This window comes from Arvicola amphibius, chromosome 8, assembly GCF_903992535.2.
Source record: "Arvicola amphibius chromosome 8, mArvAmp1.2, whole genome shotgun sequence".
Lineage (NCBI taxonomy): Eukaryota > Metazoa > Chordata > Mammalia > Rodentia > Cricetidae > Arvicola > Arvicola amphibius.
In genome coordinates, this window is record NC_052054.1 from 70,785,965 (window position 1) to 70,806,068 (window position 20,104).

A 20,104-nucleotide genomic window follows, 5' to 3' on the forward strand; every position below is an offset into this window, starting at 1 on the left:
TCACAGGGATTCTGATGTACCTGCCTTGCAAGTAGGGCCACAGGGGTCTGCTGCCATAACTAGCTTCTGGATACCATTTTGGAGGAGATAAATGTTCAAACCCTGGAGGCCCCCAATGAGGTTTTTTTTAACCCCCCCAACACAGGGCTGATCTGTGTAGCTCCAGCTGTCCTGGAACTCACTCTATAGGCCAGAGATCTGCCTGCCTCTGCCTACAGAGTGTTGGGATTAAAGGTGTGTGCCACTGCCACCCAGTCCCAATCCAGATTTAAGCATCATGGCTACAGCCTTTCCCAGAAAGATTCTGCTAGCCTTAATTAAATAGCATCATCTTTGCAGGAGGAAGATTTTTCTGGTATCATTTTCATATTTACTTATTGAAATTAAGATGAGACAGAATGTCTAGCAATTAAGATGGCATTTTTCCCTTTTTAAAATTATTCAAGTGGTTTATAAACATCTCTTGTGAACAACTTCAACAATGCAGAAGTTGAAAGACTGTGATTTTGTTCTGTCTTGGTCTGAGTTTTGAGACAAGATCTTACATAATTTAAGATGGCCTCAAAACTCAGCAGTGTATGCTGGATGGTGGTGGCACATGCCTTTGATCCCAGCACTACAGAGGCAGAGACGGGTAGATCTCTGTGAGTTCAAGGCACAGCCTGGTCTACTATAGACAGAAGTTTCTGTCCCGCCTGGGCCCACAGCCATTCAGTCCCAAAGAAACACACAGAGGCTTATATTAATTATAAACTGTTTGACCTATTAGTTCAGGTTTATTATTAAGTAAGTCTTACAACTTAAATTCCATAATTTTTATCTATATTTAGCTATGTGGCATGGTATCTTTTCTCAGTAAGGCTCTCTCATCTTGCTTCCTCTTTATCTGTCTAGTAAACAACTCTCTGCCTTTCCTCTTCCCAGAATCCTCTTAGTCTGGTTGCCACACCTATACTTCCTGCCTGGGTACTGGCCAATCAGCATTTTGTTAAACAAAAATGAGTGACAAATCTTTACAGTCTACAGAGCTAGCTCCAGGACAGCCAGGGCTTCACAGAGAAACCCTGTCTCAAAAAACAAGGACAAAGCCGGGCGTGGCTCACGCCTTTAATCCCAACACTTGGGCAACTTAAAGAAGGAAGGGTTAACTAGAGAACAGTCCATCGGGGCAGCAGGAGTTGAGGCAGCTGATCACAACGTGTTCCCGGTCAGGTTGTTGAGATGAATGAGGTGTCTAGCTTGCTTTCTCCTTCATATTCAGTCCAGGATCCCTCCCCATGGGATGGTGTCACCCACTGAGGGTCTTCCCACCTCGGGTCATCTAAATGATCTCCCACATATGTACCCAGAGGCTTGTCTCTTAGGCAACTCCAGATCTCATCAAGTTGAGGACGGAAATGAACACTGCAGCTGTGTGCGTGCTAGGCGAGCGCTGAGCTACGGCAGCCCGGCTTTCTTGTTTGGTTTTCCTTTACAGACAAAGTCTCCTCTGTAAGCCAGTCTGTCCTGCCCATTGGATTAACCCGCACAGGATGAGGCAAGGGCACTCACTTCTCCACCTAGACATAGCTCCCATTCTTTACGGCATGGGGTGGCGGTGTGTCTCCTTGCCGAGTGATGGTCTTCTGATCCCAGACAGGCTATGGAACCAAGGCGGAAAATCCCATGGTGGCTATGTTTTCCTAACGTGGTATGAAGTGACGTCCAGTCTGGATGAGTGGCATCCACTGCCTGAGGATGAAGTCACTGAACGTGGCTGTAGGAACATGAAACGCACTGCAGTTCCCAAGAGTAGCATACGTGAGACAGGCTTAGCCATTGTGTGACCATTCCTGTGTGATGGGACCAAGAACATGCACCCAGCATCCTCCACGTTAGCCTCTGACTTGGCAGGTGGGCTAGCCTCTGATACTTCAGAGTAAACCTGATACAAGAGACAGGACGAGATGAAGGAGCTGGGTTGCCATGTTCTCTGGCTAGCAAGGCAAACGTGTACAGGTGAGATGGGTGCTCAGGGCTGCTGGAACTGGGAACCATAGAAAGAAACAAGAATGGGGAAGAGGGCAGGGGGAGTCACAGGAGCCGGCCCCTGAGCCCAATGAAACAGAATGGATTTCAACACACAAGCATGGACGATCCAGGGGGCCGACAGGCAGGGAACACTCTGCACCCAAACTGCTCAAACTGGCAAAGACTTTTAAACATGCAATGAAAGAGCCTGTCACCGCTAGCTTGTGAGACTGTGAGACGTGGGGGCGTACGGACTCAGTCTGGCTGCTGTGGAGGCAGAAGAAAAAAACTGAGCAATGGAGCTATCCATCCCTCTTCAAGACAAAGGCTGCATAAGCTGAGATGACCTGAGGGAAAGCAGACCCTGTGAGGCTGGCTTCTATTGGGACATTAGGGACACATGTCCCCATAGGCATCAGGGACAGAGGAACGATTGGTACTAATGAGAGAACGCGGCATGAGAAGAGCAACATCTGATGCTCAGTTCACCAGGCCAGAGAACTATAGGAGACTTAAGAAAGATGAGCCTGGGGCTGGAGAGATGACTCAGTGGTTGAGAACACTGGCTGCTCTTCCAGAGGTCCCAGGCTCAATTCCCAGCAACCACATGACTGCTCACCAACTGTCAGTAACTCCAGTTCCAGCAGACCTGACACCTTCACACAGACACACATGCAGGCAAAACACCAATGCACATAAAGTAAATAAATAAATGTTTAAAAAAAGAAAAAATAAAAGAGAGAAAGAAAAATGATCCTGCCAGCTCGAAAGGAAACTCCACCTCCCTAAATTCTGGTGGTTAGACAAAGGCCAGCATTCCTCAGGAACTTAGGAAGCAGGTTTCCCTCTACCAAAAGAAATCATTTTCCCTATCACTAGCAAAAGGGACAAATGGCTATCTGTGGTGCCTGTTAGATACCAAAGCACATGCTGGCCTCCACGCTCCTCAGTACCACAAACGCCTGCTCCACATTTCAGAGGTCATGCTAGCATCCCAACTCTGATCTCGCCTCCCTAAACTCCCTCCGCTCATGAACTTCTTCCCCCAAGCTACTCACTCTCCTTAGAGCCCTGTTTTGATTATGCTCCCTCTCTCTTGTCTGAACTCTGTCTTCCTCTCCTGTTCTCCTCCCCCACCCTGTCTTTTTGCCCTGCTCTGGCCTGGCTTCTTGCTTCTCTCATGGCCAGGTCCAGTCAGGTGGCCATGTTCAGTCTTCTTCTTTCTCTCTGCTCGGGACTCTTCCAGAGGCCTCCGGCTACGTTCCCCCTTAACCACACCATGGAGTGATCATGACGTCATGGCATTTATACAGATCCAGGATATAGCTCACTGAGTAAAGATGTCTGTGGCATAAACCCGAGGGCCTGAGTTCAATGCCTGGGTACCATAGTGTCAGGAGAAAAAACTTGCTAAAAGTCACTCTCTAACTCCACATGTTGTGCACACACAATCACTAATAAATAGCAAGAGGGTGATTCCACGGGGGTCTTGGGATGATACAGGTCCTAAGGGCTTCTCTGATCTTCAAGGCATGAGCAGCTCTGGAAAATCTGAATGACTTTGACTAGCATGTGAATTGGGCTCAAAGAGCGGCAGCATGAGACTGGCCTGCTCAGCTGCCTGTGGGTCATCCAGGGAGCTCCAGAACTCCCCTTCCATGAACTGTCAGTCACCCGCCAGAATGGGCTTTTCAGTGGGGTAGCTGCCTTTGGGTCACCCACACTCTCCTGTACTTGAGGCTCCTCCCCCCAAATTCACTTGACAGTGCCCTGTTTGGGGTGAGTAGACATGTGCTCGTTAAGTTATCCCTCCGCTACACGGCAAGTTCAAGACCAACTTGGGCTGTATGAGACCAAAAAAAAAAAAAAAAAGGAAAATTAGGGGTTTTTTTTTTTCCAAAACCATTAAATAAATGTTGAACTAGTAATTAAGATAAATCTAGATTTGACAGTGTGCCAAACCGCAGGTCACCAGTCCCTTAGCTGAGGTCTTCAGGGACAGATGCATTTCAGAACTCAAGGTTGATCCAATTTTAGAGAGGCCGTTCTGCACCTATCATGCAAACCCCCAGGGTCTGAGGCAGGCGCTGCCCATGTCCTCCATCAGACATGGTGATCTTTTTGCAGCAAATGTGTGAACACACTGGAAGGGATAAATAAAAAAAAATACAAATAGCTTGGCATGAGTTATTTGTCACCATGTGAGAGTGAGGTAAAACACTATCCCCCCACCACACACACACACACACACACACACACACAAATGTTTAAAGTCATCAGAGCTGGTTAGAATTCAAAATCCACTAGATGGACATAGTGGCACACATCTGTAATTCTGGAGCTTAGAAGGAGAATTGCTGAGAACACAAGAACAGCCGGAGCTATGGCACTGAGACCTTGCCTCACATCCAAGGGTTAAGTCACGAGACACAGAAGCACAATGACAATAAATGGAGACCCTCTGGAGACAGAAAAAGGAAAAGCATGGAGAAGATAGTGGAGAGAGACGAGAAGAAAGGCTGAGGACCATGGAGTTGGAAGAAATTGGAAAGCTGAAAAGGAAGCACAGAGGGACAAAAAGTAGGGCCTCTCCTCCCAACTCATGACTTACTGGTGTGTGGCACTTTGGGCTGACTGGCTACCAGGGAAATGCAAGCGGTGACTCTGAGGGGGCTGAAGGATGAGGTGGAGACAGGGAGCAAGCCAAAACACTGTGCTCAGGTTTGGATCACGAGTTTAATTCTCTGAGCAAAATTGGGCTATCTTCATTTTACAAGACCAGAGAGGTTAAGTACATCACTGTACATCGTCCTGTGGGGAATGCTGGTGGAACAGAAGGGAACCAGGAGGGCAGATGACATACTCCCAGCTGACACGAGGCTCAGTTCCTGGGATGCTGTCCAGCTCAAGGGGAAAGAAGGTCATACAGGAAAATCCCTTCTTGCAGCAGGGCATCCCAGCCTGCCTAAGGCCAGGCTGCAGTAACAGGTAAGGGAAAATGGACTCAATCGCCTGACTTCTTTATCAGAAGCTATACCAGCTTCTCAGTCAAGGCACCAGCAGCAGTGTAGCCCAGAGGCTGTACCCACCTCATTTTTTCGGTTCAGTTATATACTCTACACTTCCCAAAGCAGCAAATGTGTCCTGTCACCACCCAAACCCCGGGTTCGTCTCTCTGACCCCAGGAAAAAAGCTACAGCATCACTGGCCAGGGCCTAAGAGCACAAGTGACAGCTTCTATTCCTGCCACTGCAATCTATACCAACAGCAGTTCCCAGCACGCATGATTGTCTCCGACACAAGGGCCCAGGTCCGTGACACACCTAAAACGGATAAGGCCTTCACAGTATCTGACCTTCAACAGCCCTGAAACTGGCAAGCCGCTTTTCCCCCATTTCAACCCAAAATTTACACGTTAGCAATAAAGAGAAAAGCCTCTAAGGCTGCGAGACTACAGGGTTAGAGAGGGGACCAGCGCGCGCTGCAGACGACCACAGACCAGGGAAGCGCAGCTGAGGCTGGAGTTTATTGCGGATGAACGCTGAGTCCGGGGGAGGAACGTGGTGGGTGGGAGTCGGGCTGGATCAGGACCACGGCCAGGGGAAAGGAGGCCGTAGGCGAGGCCCAGTGGTGCAGAGGGAGCTGGCGAAGGCCGCGGTGGGGGCGGGCCAGGCTATCCAGGCGCTCGGTGCACGGTCTCGGACGTCGCTCCCGGCGCTGGGCGGCGGCTGTGGCGGCGGCTCCTTGGCAGTCCCGGCGGCTGCAGTCTTGGCCCGCCGGAGGCTCCGAGCAAACAGGAGGCGGCAGGAGGTGGGGCGGGTGGCGCTGCACGGGCACAAGGAGCGGCAGGCGCACTGGGCAAGGGGTCGGCGGGGCCGGCGGGCGGCCGCGTGGGTACCCAAATAAGCCCGTAGTACACCGCAAGCAGCACGGCGGCCAAGGACACACACAGGAAGTAGGCGCAGACCGGAGCAAGGCGCAGCCATCGGCCGCGGGGAGCCTCGCTCAGCCCGGCGCTGCCCGGGCTCTCGCCACCGCCGCCCACACAGCTCGAGCCCCGCATCGTGCTGCCCACTCCACCCGCGCTGGCCCCGCCCCCACCCCTGTACCGCCCCACGGAGGTCCTGGCCCCGCCTTAGACCACATCACGCAAACCACGCCCCTTCTAGGGCCACACCCCTTCCATAAGAGCTTCCCACCTGCTCTAAATCACCCCGGCCCCCTGACCAAGTCTGGCCACACCCTAGACACGCCCCTACCGCCTCTGGCCAACCACTATCAAGAAAAGACCTTAGCCACACCCCTCCCAGCCACACCCACTTATTCTTCTAGGGCCCTGAGACTCCTGTTCCCCACACTGGGCTCCTTCCAGCTCGTCGGAACCCTCCCCCTTTTTTTGTTTTGTTTGTTTTTCGAGACAAGGTTTCTCTGTAGCTTTGGAGCCTGTCCTGGAACTAGCTCTGTAAACCAGGCTGCCTCGAACTCACAGAGATCCGCCTGCCTCTGCCTCCCGAGTGCTGGGATTAAAGGTGTGCGCCACCACCGCCTGGCGGAACCCTCCCTTCTTGCGTTGATTGCAACTCCCGCATACAAGTCACCCTCCGCCTGTGGGAGGTCAGGTTCCCAGTCTGTTGGAGCAGAAGGACGCCTAAAGAGCGCTAGCCCCGCCCACCGAGCCTCAGCCCCGCCCCTCCCTGCTTCACAGCACTGGGCCGCCTGCACCAGTTTGGAGGACCCAGCTCCGGCCCTCGCCTCAGCTGGCCCCTACCCCAGTAACTGCGCACCAGTGTAACTTCTCCTGCTCCCTAGAGGCGCAGGGTCCAGAGTGGGCTGCAGGGAGAAAAGCAGCCAGCTCGGGAGCCAGGCAAACCTGCGCTGCCGCCCCTCCCAGCAGCGTCTTCAGGATTGAGGGATAGCCTGCGGGGTGGGAGGGGAGAGGTGTCAGGATGGCAGGGAACACCCTTGTCCCGCCTCTTCCGCCACAGCAAAGCCCGCCAAGCACAGCAGCCCAGCCTGTCTCGCCAGCAGCACAGTTCAAAGGTTGGCGAGAGCACGCCTTTAATTCAAGTCCTCCAGAGAGCCTCAGGCCCTAGCTGCACAGCCAGCCTCACAAGGGCTGACTCGGTGGCCTCCACCAGCCAGGTACCATAGGCATTCGGGTTGCCTAGACAAGTCCTCAGAGAATTTAGAAGACTCCCCGGTCCCGGCCGTCGTTGACCTGGCTCCTCCCACCCCCTACGTTTAACCCTGTCCTGGCCGGAGTGTAGCAGAAGCAAAGGAGCGAAGTGGCTGGAGGTTAGTGCAGAGCGCCAAGACCCCTGTTTGCTGGAGCTGTCAGCGGGCAGCCCCCGGCGGCGGAGCGGCCGCGACCACCTTGCAGAAACGCACCCTCTGGAAGTCTGTGATCTCCGCTGTCTCCTGGCCCTCGGGGCCTACCTCTGAGGAAATAAAAAGTGGTAAATGGAAGACCAGCCTGCCCCATCCGTCCTGTCCTGCACCTCAGTCAAACCCGCCTGCAGCTTGGCCTCCAGTTTACTCAAATCAGGAGGCCCACGAAGCAGAGTTCCTTTAACCTAACCCCGTCGACTACTGGGAAGCGCTGGTATAATGAAATAATCGTCATCTTCCTAGGACCACAAACTGTTTTCTAGCCCGGTCCCTCGGTCTCCATCCCCACCACTCATTTGACTGTCAGTTCCTGGGCTCTGCTCCACACCCTATCCCCACTGCAGGGGAAGGGAAAGAGGAACACAGGCAAGAAACCTGGTCCACCACGTTAAGGCGCCAAGATCAGCCTCTTACTTCTACTCTGCGGGGTCCAAAATTCCACTCAGGTCTGCTCCAAAATGCTAACCCTGACTTCAGTAAGTCTAACAGTTGACCTCGTTCATTTGTTCGTTCCTACTTTTTGCTTTTACAAAAGTAGTCTCAAGCTCAAGATTGTAGGGAATTAGCCTCTTCCCTCTGGGTACGTTCAGATTTTGAATCCCGCCTTTAACTCCCTCCCTAAACCTAGCCTCAACCCTTTACCTTAATGAGCTTCCAGATTCCAGCTTCCTGGCCCAGCTATTCATAATTCCTGTTCGCTGGAGCCTTACAGCCCACCCTCTGCACCGACCTAGGCCTGACTCCAGGCCCACTTGAGTAGGCATGGAACAGCACCTGACTCACCTCATGCCCTGTCCCCCCCCCACCACCGCACAGGCCCCACCCACTTTGTCCCCAAGCCCTTCCCAGCTCCCAGAAGGCAAGCAGACCACCCACCTCCTCCAGCTTCATGCACCCCACCTGAAGATGCCTCAGGCCCCTCTTCTTCAGACTTCGGGGCTCTTGTCAGGGTTGGCCCACTCTCCAAGGAGGCAAGGGCTGGCTGGTCACCTCCTGGAGAAGGGGAGGCTCAGTCAAGCCCCTCCTTTTCCAAACACCTCCCAGTGTGAGGGGAACAAGGGAGGGGGCTCAAGGACACAGTGGGGGTGTGTCATTTAAGGAAATGAACGTTTTATTGGAGAGAGGCTCTGAACCAGCAAGAGCAGGCTCTAGGAAATGGGCTAAGGCATGGAGTAGCCACCAACTGCCCTTCCCTGCCACAGGGTTTGAGGGAGGTGTGAGCACAGCCACACCCTTGTGAGCTCACAGGAGCATGAGCACACACACGTGCACACACACAAATACACACACACACACAGCGCTGGTTTCACGCATTCCCAAAAGGCCAGGCCTCACCCGCAGAGTGGGCACCAGGAGAGTGGGCAGTGCTGGGAGAATTCAATTCCATCTCCTCACCCCAGTCGGACACGGGCTGGTGGTCCCCAGTGGGCGAGAGGGGGCTAGGAGGTTCAACAGGGACTGGGGACAATGACTCCTGGGGCCTGGCAGGTGCAGGGTCCGCCTGCTCACAGGTGGGCTTCCGAGCTGGCTCAGCCTCTCCAGGCTGGTGATCAGGAACAGCTGGGGCCTCCTGCTCTTTAGGATGCTCTTCCTCCTCCTCAAACTCCTCTTCTTCCTCCTCCTCCTCGTCCTCCTCAGTGATATCTTCACTCACATCCTCCCATTCTTCATCCTCATCATCATCTTCCCTGTCCTCTTCTCCCTCCTCTTCCCCCTCATCTTCCTCACCATCCTCCTCAGGAGGCCGGTGGGCTGGAGCTGGGGTCTCCGGAGGCTGCTGGGAACACAGGCAGATCAGGGAAATGCTTGGGGCTGAACCCCCACACCGCCCACACACACACCCTACCTTCTCCCTGCTCTGCCTTACCTGTGTGGGTGTCTCCTCCAGGGACAAGGATTGAGAGGACTCAGGGGCTGAGGACACAGCTTCCTCTTTTGTCTCCCAGCGATTATCATGGTCACTGGGGAGGAGAGAGCACAGGGGTAGGACCTAGGTGAGGGGATGGACTTCTCAGAGAGCATCTGTTCTGCTGCACAGAGGGCAAAGAGGACAACAGACACAAACAGAGCCGAGACAGATCAGTGTGTCCTCAAACTCAAGCCAGAGAGAAGGACTCCACACCCCCAAACACAACAAGAAAGAATTTCCCATGGGAGGGACACCCCACCTATAGGCACGAGGGGCCACCTTGGCCTGGGGTCGGCTGTTCTTTCTCCTCCTGCGGCTCTTGACTTCTGCTTTGTGCTGAGAAAGGAACTCTCCAAAAGTGGGGGGCTTAGGGGGCCTTGCCCAAGTTTGGTCATCTACAATAGAAGCCCAGATCCAAGAACTTAGGAGATGGGGACACAGCACATGCCAGACTCAAACCCCACTGCTTAACCCTAACCCCTTCCAAGATACTACTCACCATAGCGGTGGGACAGTTCGTGGGTAGGAGCTGGCTCATCCTTGAACCTAGGAAAAAAGAGCAGAGCAAGCAATAGCTAAGGAAACTAGGGAGAGGCAAGAGAAAGCAGGGGAGATGGAGGCAGGGCCAGATCAAACTAAAGAGGCCCCCAAAGGGTCACTGGTTAGAATGGGATCAGACAGAATGATGGATGAGAGGCAAACCCAGCTTCCTAGTTTCAAAACCAGAAAAGGAAACAAATACAGCCTCTGAAATAAAAGTATGGGGGCTAGAGAGATGGTTCACTTCCCCCCACTGACATCTGCACCTTGTGAATGGAGCAGCAAAGATAGGCTAGTCCCTTGGGGTTGCTGCCCTCAGTTTACACCCCAGAATGAACACTCAAGTACATGTTCAAAACAGAGCAAGGACATAACTGTGGGTCAGGCATGGTGCCACATATCTGGGACCCTAGCATTGAAGAGATGGAGGCAGAAGACTCAGGGTCAGGCTGTCCTTGACTCCATAGGAAATTCAAGATCAGCCTTGGTTATATGAGGTCTTGTCTCAAATAAACAAAAAGTAAACAAGGAAACTCTGTCACTACCAACAACTCCAATCTACAGGTAAGCAGAAGGTTCTGAATGAGTCCAAGTCAGCCAGCCACTCGGGATCGGCAGTTGTGGGTTTTTCCTGTCCCTTCTCCTTTGCTGGCTGTGCAGGGACACACAGAGCCTGAGTGGCTGAGCGTTCTATGCTAGCATAGGTTAACACAGCCCAGGAGGCCTGTAAGCAAGTGACAAACTATTTCCTATACAAAAAATAAAAATAAAAAGTTTCCTGGGCATTCTGTGAGGCTCAATTTCATGCCCATTGGAGCTGCACACCCAGGTCCACATGGTAGAACTGAGAAGTTGTCCTCTCTGGCCTCTGGCCTCTCTCAATAATATAATATAATATTATATTATATTATATTATATATATATTAGAGAGAGAGAGAGAGAGAGAGAGAGAGAGAGAGAGAGAGAGCGCCATAGACATGGCTCAGAGGACCCAGTATCCACATGGCAGTTCACAATGGTCTGTAACTCCAGGATCCAACAAGCAGGAGGACTGAGAGATCAAAGCACCCCAGGTCACACTGTCTCAAAAAGGAAAAAGAAGGTGAAAGGGCAAAAGAGATGGCTCTGTCAGCTCTGGCTGCTCTTCCAGAGGACTCAGTTTCATTCCCATGCCAACATGGTAGCTCACAACCCTCTGTAACTCCAGTTCCAGGGGATCTGACACCCTCCTCTAGCATTCATGGGCACCAGGCGTGCACATTTTGTACAAACATACATACAGACAAAACACTCAATACACATAAATGTCTTTAAAAATTTTAAAGGAGGGGAATGGGAGCTATGGAGAGGGCTCAGTGGTAGAGCACCTCAGGAATCCGCTAGTGAGGGGCTAGGGAGTGTGGCTGAGTGGTAGATCCCCTCTAGAATCCATCAGTGAAGGGCTGGGAGCGTTGCTCAGTGGTAGAGCACCTCTAAAATCTACTAGTGAAGGGCTGGGGTGTAGCTCTAAGGTACAGCACCTGTCTGGAATCCCCCGACATGCCAAAGGCCATAGGTTCAATCCCCAGTACCAAAGGGAGAAAAGGAAGCCAGGCTTGCATACACTGAGACCCAGCATGCTGTGGACAGCACCTGGAGCCAAGACCCAGCAAGAAGACCAACTCACATGCCATCGGTCTTCTCGGCATCCCATTCCCGCCGCCACTGCCCAGTCGGCTTGCGGTGTCGCTGCAGGCGCTCTTGGTCGATCTTCTCCCTCTCCTGCTTCCAGCGAAGGTACTCTGACCGCTCTCGGCCCGTCATGGACATTGTCATGTCGCCCCCACAGCCCAGGCCAGCCCTGCGGCCCTGCAGGCACCACAGGCAATCAGACCCCAGTTCTCCTCCACACCCTCTCGCCCCAGACACAAACAGGGCTACTGTTCAGGGCACACAGGGCAGAACTGACAAGCAGCAAGCAAGTGGGTGGCTGAGGTGGCCTTCTCAGAAAGACTCTATGTCCTATCTATTTATTTCTGGTTTCAGACCAGGTCTCAGGCCAGGGTGACTGCCTCAAAGTCACTGTACACTAAGGATAAGCCGGGCGGTGGTGGCATAGGCCTTTAATCCCAGCACTAGGGAGGCAGAGGCAGGCGGATCTCTGTGAGTTCAAGACCAGCTTGGTCTACAAGAGCTAATTCCAGGACAGGCACCAAAAACTGCAGAGATACGCTGTCTCGGAAATTAAAAAAAAAAAAAAAAGACTACCTGGGCAACTTTATAAAAGGGCTGGGATGTGGCTCACGGGTAGACAGTTCACATAGCATGTGTAAGACCCTGGGATAGCCTAGCATGGCAAAAAAAAAAAAAAAAGTCCAACATGAATCCTTAACAAAGACAACACTGGCAGCAGGGCATAGTGGTGGGCAGCTTTAAGTCCAGCACTCGGGGTAGAAGCAGGTGGATCTCTGTGCTGGGCATAAAGCTGGAACTCCATGTAACTGGGATGGCCTGGAGTTCCAAGTCACCAGGGCTAGACAGTAAGACCCTGTCTCAAAAAGAAAATAAAAGCCGGGTGGTGATGGCGCCTTTAATCCCAGCACTTGGGAGGCAGAGGCAGGCGGGTCTCTGTGAGTTCGAGGCCAGCCTGGTCTACAGAGCAAGTTCCAGGATGAGCTCCAAAGCTACACAGAGAAACCCTGTCTCGAAAAAACAAAAAAGAAAAAGAAGAGAAAAGAAAAAGAAAACACTGACCAGGCATGGTAACCCAAATGCTTGAACTACAAAGTGAGATCCAAACCAACCTGAGTCCTTATCTCAAAAGCCCCCAAATCAAGCAAGGGCTAACAACTCCACACAGAAAGCAGCACCTGTTCTGTCCATCCCCACCAGCCCAAAGCACAATTCTTGAGAAGCTGCAGCAGCACCCACCTGTCTCTCATGTTCCAAGCCAGAGCGTACCCTGTCGAAGTCGGAACCGCCCCAGTTGCGGCCATGCCGGCGGCTGCCCTCCCGGCGATCCCTCTCAGGCTCCTCCAGGGGTCCACCCCGACGCCGGGGATCATCCAGGAAGTTGCGTACTGGGTTGGGCTCCAGTACTCCTTCCTGCAGCAGAAGAGCGGGCAGGTGGGCAAGCGAGGAGGCACAGGGTGTCTATCCACTCAGCCCACCCCGGGCTGCCCAGTGCTGACCCGCTGGTTGCGCTCGTACTCAGCGATCTTCTCCATCTCCTCATTCATCTTCTCAATGTTCTGCCTGCGCCGCTCCTCCCACTCCTGGGGAGACAAGATGTGACAGGTGGTGTAGGAGGTTATTCTGTCTATGTGTTACTTTCATTGGTTAAATAAAGAGACTGCCTTGGCCTATTGATAAGGCAGAAAATTAGGTGGGTAGAGTAGACAGAACAGGATGCTGGGAAGAAGGCAGGCCGAGAGAGCCACCATGGAGCCAGCCGCCAGGTCAGACATGCTGAATCTTTCCCGATAAGCTGGTAAGCCAGGACCTCATGGTGAAATATAGATTATTAGAAATGGGTTAATCAAGATGTGAGAGTTAGTCAATAAGAGGCTAGAGCTAATGGCCAGGCAGTAATTTAATACAATTTCCATGTGGTTATTTCAGGGATTAAGCTAGCCGGGCGGCGGGCCATAGCCCGCTCCCAATCACAACAGACATGACTGTCAGAAAGAACCATATAACTAGCTATGCCAAAAACACAAAGCAGCCCAAACTCTTCAAGGACAAGCAGGTGACAAGAGGTGCCTGGCCTGGAACTTGTTTGGATGTAGAGACCCTGGCATACCTCAGTCACCATACAAATGGTGCATGGAGATAGTAACCACCACAATCTTTACCCATCCCATCTGCAACACTAACAGGATTTACAAAGAACAACTAAGTGGACAGGACTCTCGTTTTCCAGCCTCCATGAAAGAAAATGTGTTTTCTCTGTCAGTGTCCCACTGTTCACCTTGTAGAAACAATCCACACAGAGAGGCAGGTGGGTCTCTGTGAGTTCGAGGCCATCCTGGTCTACAGAGCTAGTTCCAGAATAGGCTCCAAAGCTGTCTCAATTAAAAAAAAAAAAAAAAAAAAAAAAAAGAATGGAGAAAAGACAAAGGGAAAGAAATGAACTAGCTGGACACAGCAGTATAGTCTGTTTTCCCAACCACCAAGGAGGCTAAGGAGAAAAACACCAAGTCCAAGCCCAGCCTGAGCAACCTAGTTGATGAGATCCTGTCTCGGAGTAAAAGCTAAGGGCTGAGGAAGTAGTTCAATGCTAAAGCACTCATCTAATATACACAAGGCCCAAGACAGAAAAATGAATGAATGAAAATCAGGGAACAGAAACCTTGGCCCAAGCTTCATGGCCTGCTTGGTGCCTACCTTGGACTTGCGATCAGAGGTTGAGTTGTCTCCCGACCCTAGGAGATGAGGGGATCCCCGGCCCTGGCCTCTCCGGCCCCGGCCTCCAGTTCCTCCTCGAAGTTGCTCCCCAGCACCATTCTCCCAGCCTCGGGATGCCCGGCTTACTCCTGCCCGGCCTCCCTGCTGGGGGTGGGTCCGGCCCCCTCTGTTAGCTCCTGAAGGCCGGGGGGTCCCAGGAGTCCTCCGAGAGGGACCCAGGCTCTTCTCCTAAAAAGGAGAAGGAGGGGAAGTCAGCCAAAGGAAAGGTAGACCGGGGCAACCTAGGCCCAGAGCAGGCAGTTCTGGGTCCCAGGCCTCAGCCCTCTCCCTCCTCCCCATCCTGAGAATTCAGACATGCAGGACTCTCCACCTCCACTGCCACATTCTCCTTCTCCATGGAACGGCTTTTCCGGGGAGCTGTCACTGCCACACCCTCCAGTTCAGCTTTTTTCCGGTCTTCCTCGATCTCCTAGGAGCAAATATCCAGGGCAATGGAGTGTTAGGGGTCCTGTCCACCAGCTAGACTCCCGCAGTGCTCTACAGTCTCCCTGTGCTTCTGACTCAGGCTTCTCTCCAAGCTTCAGAAAGCCCCCACTGTAAGCCCATCTGTAAGAGCCAAATCCCGCCCCACCATGGGAGCCTCTCCTGCACGGATGTCCCCTGGGCTCCAACCCTAGAGTTTCTATACCAGCTGCTCCTCTGCTAGAGCAACCCTGGAACTCCTCACCACCTACCTGCCACCCTCTCTGTTCTCATCCCCTGCTTGGTAAAACATGGGGATACCTGTTAGACTGTGGCTGATGCACCCACACACACACTTCCCAGACTACAGAGCTGCCTGGCCAACAATCAAACCCAATTATTTTTTTTAATAAATGAATGCATGAAGAATGAGTCAATGAGGACCACCCTCCTCCTAGGTCCCTTCATAAAGACAGCCCACTGCATCCTCTTGGGCCCTGCTCTGGACCCTCTCTCCCCCTTCCATTCTAGCCCCACCGCCCTTAGTCAATGAGAGTCTTTCAACAACCTAGCCCTGAGCCAGGCCTGTCCTCTCCGACTAGGCCCTGCCCCAGCTTTCCCTGCGATCTGGACTCCCTCTCCCTCTCATCTAGCACCACTGTGGAGAGCTATTCTGACCAGGTCTCACTCCATTCAACATCCTCCATGGCTCCCTAGTGCATTTTCCAACCTACATGAGTGGCTCCTAATTGATTCCTAGATCAATTCTCCACCAACTTTCCAAGCCCTCTCCACATCCAAACAATTGCCCGAGCTGTTTGTCTTGTGAGAAACATAACCCATCTCCTTCCAAGCAATTAGCTAATGTCTAGGCATCCTTCAGTTCTCAGAATCCCCTCTACCAGAAAGCTCTCCCTAATGTCCTCAGGTTAATTCCCCCATCCCTACCTTGTCTAGTCTGGGCCATCACAGAGGACAACCATGTCCCAAACTGGACTGTGAACCCTAAGAACATGGACTAAGAGCAGGTCTAGGGAACACATCCCCAGCACCACACCACATGGAGCCAGGAATCTGGAGACTTTGACAAACAGAATGTGAATGAATGAATGAATGAATGAATGAATGAAGGGATAGAGGAAGGAAGGCCAGACTAAGGCCTTTGGCTTTTGTCCTGTGAGTGAAGGGGAACATGAGAAAGCTTGAAGGGAAAGGTGGGAAAAACTCACTGCGGGGGGAGAGGGGATGGGGTCTCCCAGGGCAGGGCTAGGGCACCTGGTAGCGCCGGATGAGAGCCTCATTCTTCCGACGCAGAGCCTCGATCCTCTTGTCCAACTCAGCGTCTTTCTCCTCCTTTGACTTTAAATCTAGTGTGGTAGCCTGCGGTGGGGAGACAGTTGAGGGGGAAAGAATGATCTTCCTGCCAAGGGCATTTTACCCAGGATCCCACCTTCCCCACTCCCTTCGCCCACTTGCAGCTCACCATCTCATCAGCTGTGATCTCCTCACAGAAAAGGAATGCAGCACTTGGGGTCCTGAGGGAAGAGAACAGTTCTAAAATGCTGGCTCCTCTCCTTTACTGAGGGTTCTGAAAACACAGACTCACAGAAAAATACACTGTACTTCATCAAGGGAATTCTCAAGACTGGCCTCGCCTCTTTCCTGAAGAAATAGAAACCCTGCCCTTCAGTTTTAGATCCACCCATGCAATTAGTCAGACCCACCCTGGGAAAAGTCTGGCCCCACCCTTGTACCTAATACTAATTCCTCCAAACAAAGATGTCAGTCCAGGTTCCATAGTCTATAATTTTAGCCAGGACTGGGATCTAAGAAGGTCAGCTACAAACAGCAAAAGTAACTTCTAGAGGGCCAGCGGGATAGCATGGGGGAGAAAAGTGCTTGCCGCCAAGCCTGAGAACCTGAGGACCCATAAAATGGAAGGAGAGAACCGATTCCCACAAGTTGTGCTCTGACCTTCGTGTGATCACACATACATGCACAAAGTAAATAGAACGTAATGAAAAACAGTTCCAACTCTTAGAGAACTTTGATCCCTGGCTCCCCTAAAACTGACACAGCCCAGGCCCCAGCATTCTGAAAAAGCACTTGTCATCTCCTACCAAGCCAGAAAAGATTCTGCAAGCAGGCCCAGGATCCACTTCCGCGGGCTTCCTAGACCGGACTTGACTTCCATAGTGATAATCAGTCCAGAAGACAGAAATTCTACAGATGCTCACAAGAAAAAAAACTGCCAGCGCACCCGCGCCCCTAACCTCCACAAAACTCACTGGTCCAGCCCCGACGGGGATAAAACTTCAGGCCTCACCTTTCGCAAAAGACTTCTGATCTCTCCCATTTAAAAAATTATACAATCAAGCTGGCTCCGCAACTTAACCCTGCTCCCCACGTGCCGGGGAAACATTCTGGCCACGCCTCTGAGTCCCGCCCCATCCTCGAGCTTCAAATGGATTTATGTATAAGAAAAAACTTTTTTGTTCCAGCCCCATCGTTCTTCCCTCCGCTCCGCTCCGCCCCCCCACAACACCCCAACTCCACCGGCAAAATCCCTGACATTTTGGCCCCGCCTCTACCCAGTTTAAGGCAGTCTCTGGACCTTCCCCTAGCTTCTGAGCAATGATCAGGACCCACTTCCAAAACCAAGAAACTTTACTGGCTTGCCCAGGGCGTCTCCGCTCCAAACCCTGGCCCCACCCCCTAAATACTACGCCCTAACATAACCATCAACGCGAAAACCCGCCCCCTACGGAGAGCAACTCTCTGGACCGCCCCCAGCTTCTCAACCACGCTCAGCACAAACTCCAGGTCAGTCACCGCCTCTTCACCTAACCAACGCCCAAACCCTGCCCCTTTACCCACACCCCCTCAAAACCTTGGCTCCGCCCCTAGCTCTCACGGACACGCCCCCGCGACACGCCTCACAAACTAGACCCTGACCTTTGAAATACCCTGGCTCTGAATCCAGACGCTCCGCCCCCTTCTTTTATCCCGCCCCGTTCCGTTTTGGCCCTGCCCCCAGTTTTCCCGCCCACAGTCCAAACTCCACCCCCTTCGGCCCCGAAAATGCTCTAGCCCCGCCCCCAATTCCCCCGGAATCTCCCTCCCCATTCCGCCCTTTATCCCCGCCCCACGGTAGTTTTTCCCGCCCCCAGCGTCCCCTCCCAACATCCCGGGCCCGCCTACTACTACTCCAGCTAAGACTCCGGCCCCGCCCCAGCCCGGACCCAACTCTGAAGTCCCGCCCCGCCATGGCAGCCACCCGGGCTCAGGGCCCTCCCGCACCCGCCCCGCCAGCCCTGCCCACACGCTCACGGCCCACCCCACAGCGCCCCTCCGGAGACCCAAGTGGGCGTCGTGTCCCCGCCCCCCGCAGAGTAGCCTGACCCCGCCCCCGCCGGCCGCTCGCCTCCCTGCCCGCGCGCGCTCCCGCTCCCCTCACGTGGGCGAACAGGCCCCGCCCTCTCCGGGCGCGCTCCCGGCCCCCTCCCCCGGTCACCTGTCCCGGAGACCCCGCGGCGTCTGCGACTCCGACTCCGTCCGCCTCCTCGTCCGCAGCTCCCGGGCCACACACGTCACTTCTGGTCCGCTCCACGTGAAAAGAGGAAATAAAGAGGGGCACTTCCGGTCCGGACAGCCCATTTCCGGATGCCTTAAAGGGGCCGCACCCCCTCAGGCTCTGCGGAAGGTGGCCGGAGCGTTTTTCTTCCGCGTCGCCTCAGGAAACGGACCTGTAGCCCTCAATCTCTGTACTCCTCCTCTTTCGCTCAGACTATTTAGCCACTGATTCTCTATTTTAGTAAGGAAAAGCCAGACATCATACAGTAACCCCTGGAAACGTAAATTAAACCAATTTACGTCTTGCCAATGAAACGTTAGCTTTAGAAACTGTAACCAATTCATAAAAATATATTTGACATTTTTAGGAAACAACTGTATAACTAAAGCTGGGCGTGGTGACACGTCTCTAATTTCAGAACGTGGGAGGCTGAGTCAGAGAAATTGCCTCAAAGCCAAGAACAGCGTGAGATAGATAATAGATAGATAGATAGAGATAGATAGATAGATAGATAGATAGATGATAGATAGATAGATAGAGATAGATAGATAGATAGATAGATAGATAGATAGATAGCTGTATCTATCAATATAGATATATATAGTTCTAGGCCAGCCAGGACTATGCAGACCCTGATTAAAAAACAACAACAACAACAAAATGCACTTGCTGCCAATCATGATGACCTCAGTGTGACTCCTGTACTATGAGGTGCTCCAGCTCCTTTACCTGTTAAGCAGCTTGCTGGCACTTGAAGTACTAGTGTTTTCTTTTGTTTTGTTTTTAAATTTATTTATTATGTATACAATATTCTGTCTGTGTGTATGTCTGCAGGCCAGAAGAGGGCACCAGACCTCATTACAGATGGTTATGAGCCACCATGTGGTTGCTGGGAATTGAACTCAGGACCTTTGGAAGAACAGGCAATGCTCTTAACCACTGAGCCATCTCTCCAGCCCTCTTTTGTTTTGTTTTTACGATCTCACGTGAGATTGGCTCTAAACTCCTGGTTCTCCTACTTCAGCCTCTTCAGTACTGAGGTAGGATTCCAGACCTGCAGGGGCTATGACCACCAAATTGGCCACCTCAAACTGCTGTGAGGTATTCCTTCTGGGGATAGCCACAATTCGTCCAACTGGGTCTCATGGATGCTAGGATTATTTCAGTTTCAGTTAGCAGGAATTGCCAACAGTACTTCACTGAACTTCCACAGGGAGGTGTGTGTGTGTGTGTGTGTGTGTGTGTGTGTGGTGTAGACGACACAGGCTTGTGCCCAGGTTCTGTCATTTAGCTACATCTTTGTTGTTTGCTTTAAACTGAAAAAATATGCCAACTGGGCAGTGGTGGCACATGTCTTTAATCCCAGCACTCAGGAGGCAGAGGCAGGCGGATCTCTGTAAATTTGAGGCCAGCCTGGTCTACAGAGTGAGTTCCAAAGCTACAGAAACACTCTGTCTCAAAAAAAAAAAAAAGAATTTATGCTACCACATAAATTATAGGAATTAAACAGATACAGAGGCTTGCCAGGAGACTCCTGTACCCACTAAGTCATTTGGAGGGAGGATATAAAACATTTTAATTATTTTTGACATCTAGTCTCCACAGTGTAGCACTGACTAGCCTGGAACTCTCTATTGTAAGCCAGGCTGTCCTCAAATCTATTGAGAGATTCACCTGCCTCTGCCTTCTGCATGCTGGGATTTGTTATTGTTTTGTTTTGTTTTGCTTTGCTTTTGTTTTTGTTTTTCGAGACAGGGTTTCTCTGTGTAGCTTTGGAGACTGTCCCAGCTAGCTAGGATTATTGGTTGGGGCAACCATGATTGGTTTCTTTTTTA

The 20,104-nt window shown here is 52.2% G+C and overlaps 2 protein-coding genes across 12 annotated transcripts; both read right to left on the minus strand.

The window, feature by feature from the left end:
• Positions 1 to 5,516: 5,516 nt before the first annotated feature.
• Inafm1 (InaF motif containing 1) lies at positions 5,517 to 6,080 on the minus strand. Its single transcript, XM_038339950.2, has one exon. It carries the CDS (start codon positions 6,071 to 6,073, stop codon positions 5,684 to 5,686), a length of 390 nt encoding a protein of 129 aa, XP_038195878.1. The 5' UTR covers positions 6,074 to 6,080; the 3' UTR covers positions 5,517 to 5,683.
• Positions 6,081 to 6,139: 59 nt separating this feature from the next.
• Positions 6,140 to 18,299, minus strand: Ccdc9 (coiled-coil domain containing 9). 11 transcript variants are annotated; one of them, XM_038339944.1, is made up of 15 exons: positions 16,816 to 17,013; positions 16,179 to 16,230; positions 15,971 to 16,075; positions 14,604 to 14,702; positions 14,213 to 14,461; positions 13,018 to 13,101; positions 12,758 to 12,931; positions 11,514 to 11,695; positions 9,807 to 9,853; positions 9,567 to 9,702; positions 9,266 to 9,359; positions 8,794 to 9,175; positions 8,299 to 8,391; positions 7,399 to 7,448; positions 6,140 to 6,927 (listed from the first exon to the last, which is right to left on the minus strand). In XM_038339944.1, the coding sequence occupies exons 1-15, from the start codon at positions 16,887 to 16,889 to the stop codon at positions 6,910 to 6,912; spliced, it is 1,839 nt and encodes a 612-aa protein (XP_038195872.1). In that variant the 5' UTR covers positions 16,890 to 17,013; the 3' UTR covers positions 6,140 to 6,909. The 11 variants fall into 11 exon arrangements, 10 of the variants coding, with proteins under 10 accessions (XP_038195872.1, XP_038195871.1, XP_038195870.1 ...); XM_038339943.1 differs by having other exon boundaries at positions 8,275 to 8,391; XM_038339942.1 differs by lacking the exons at positions 6,140 to 6,927; positions 16,816 to 17,013 and adding an exon at positions 16,450 to 16,614 and having other exon boundaries at positions 7,016 to 7,448; positions 8,275 to 8,391.
• Between the last annotated feature and the right edge of the window lie 1,805 nt (positions 18,300 to 20,104).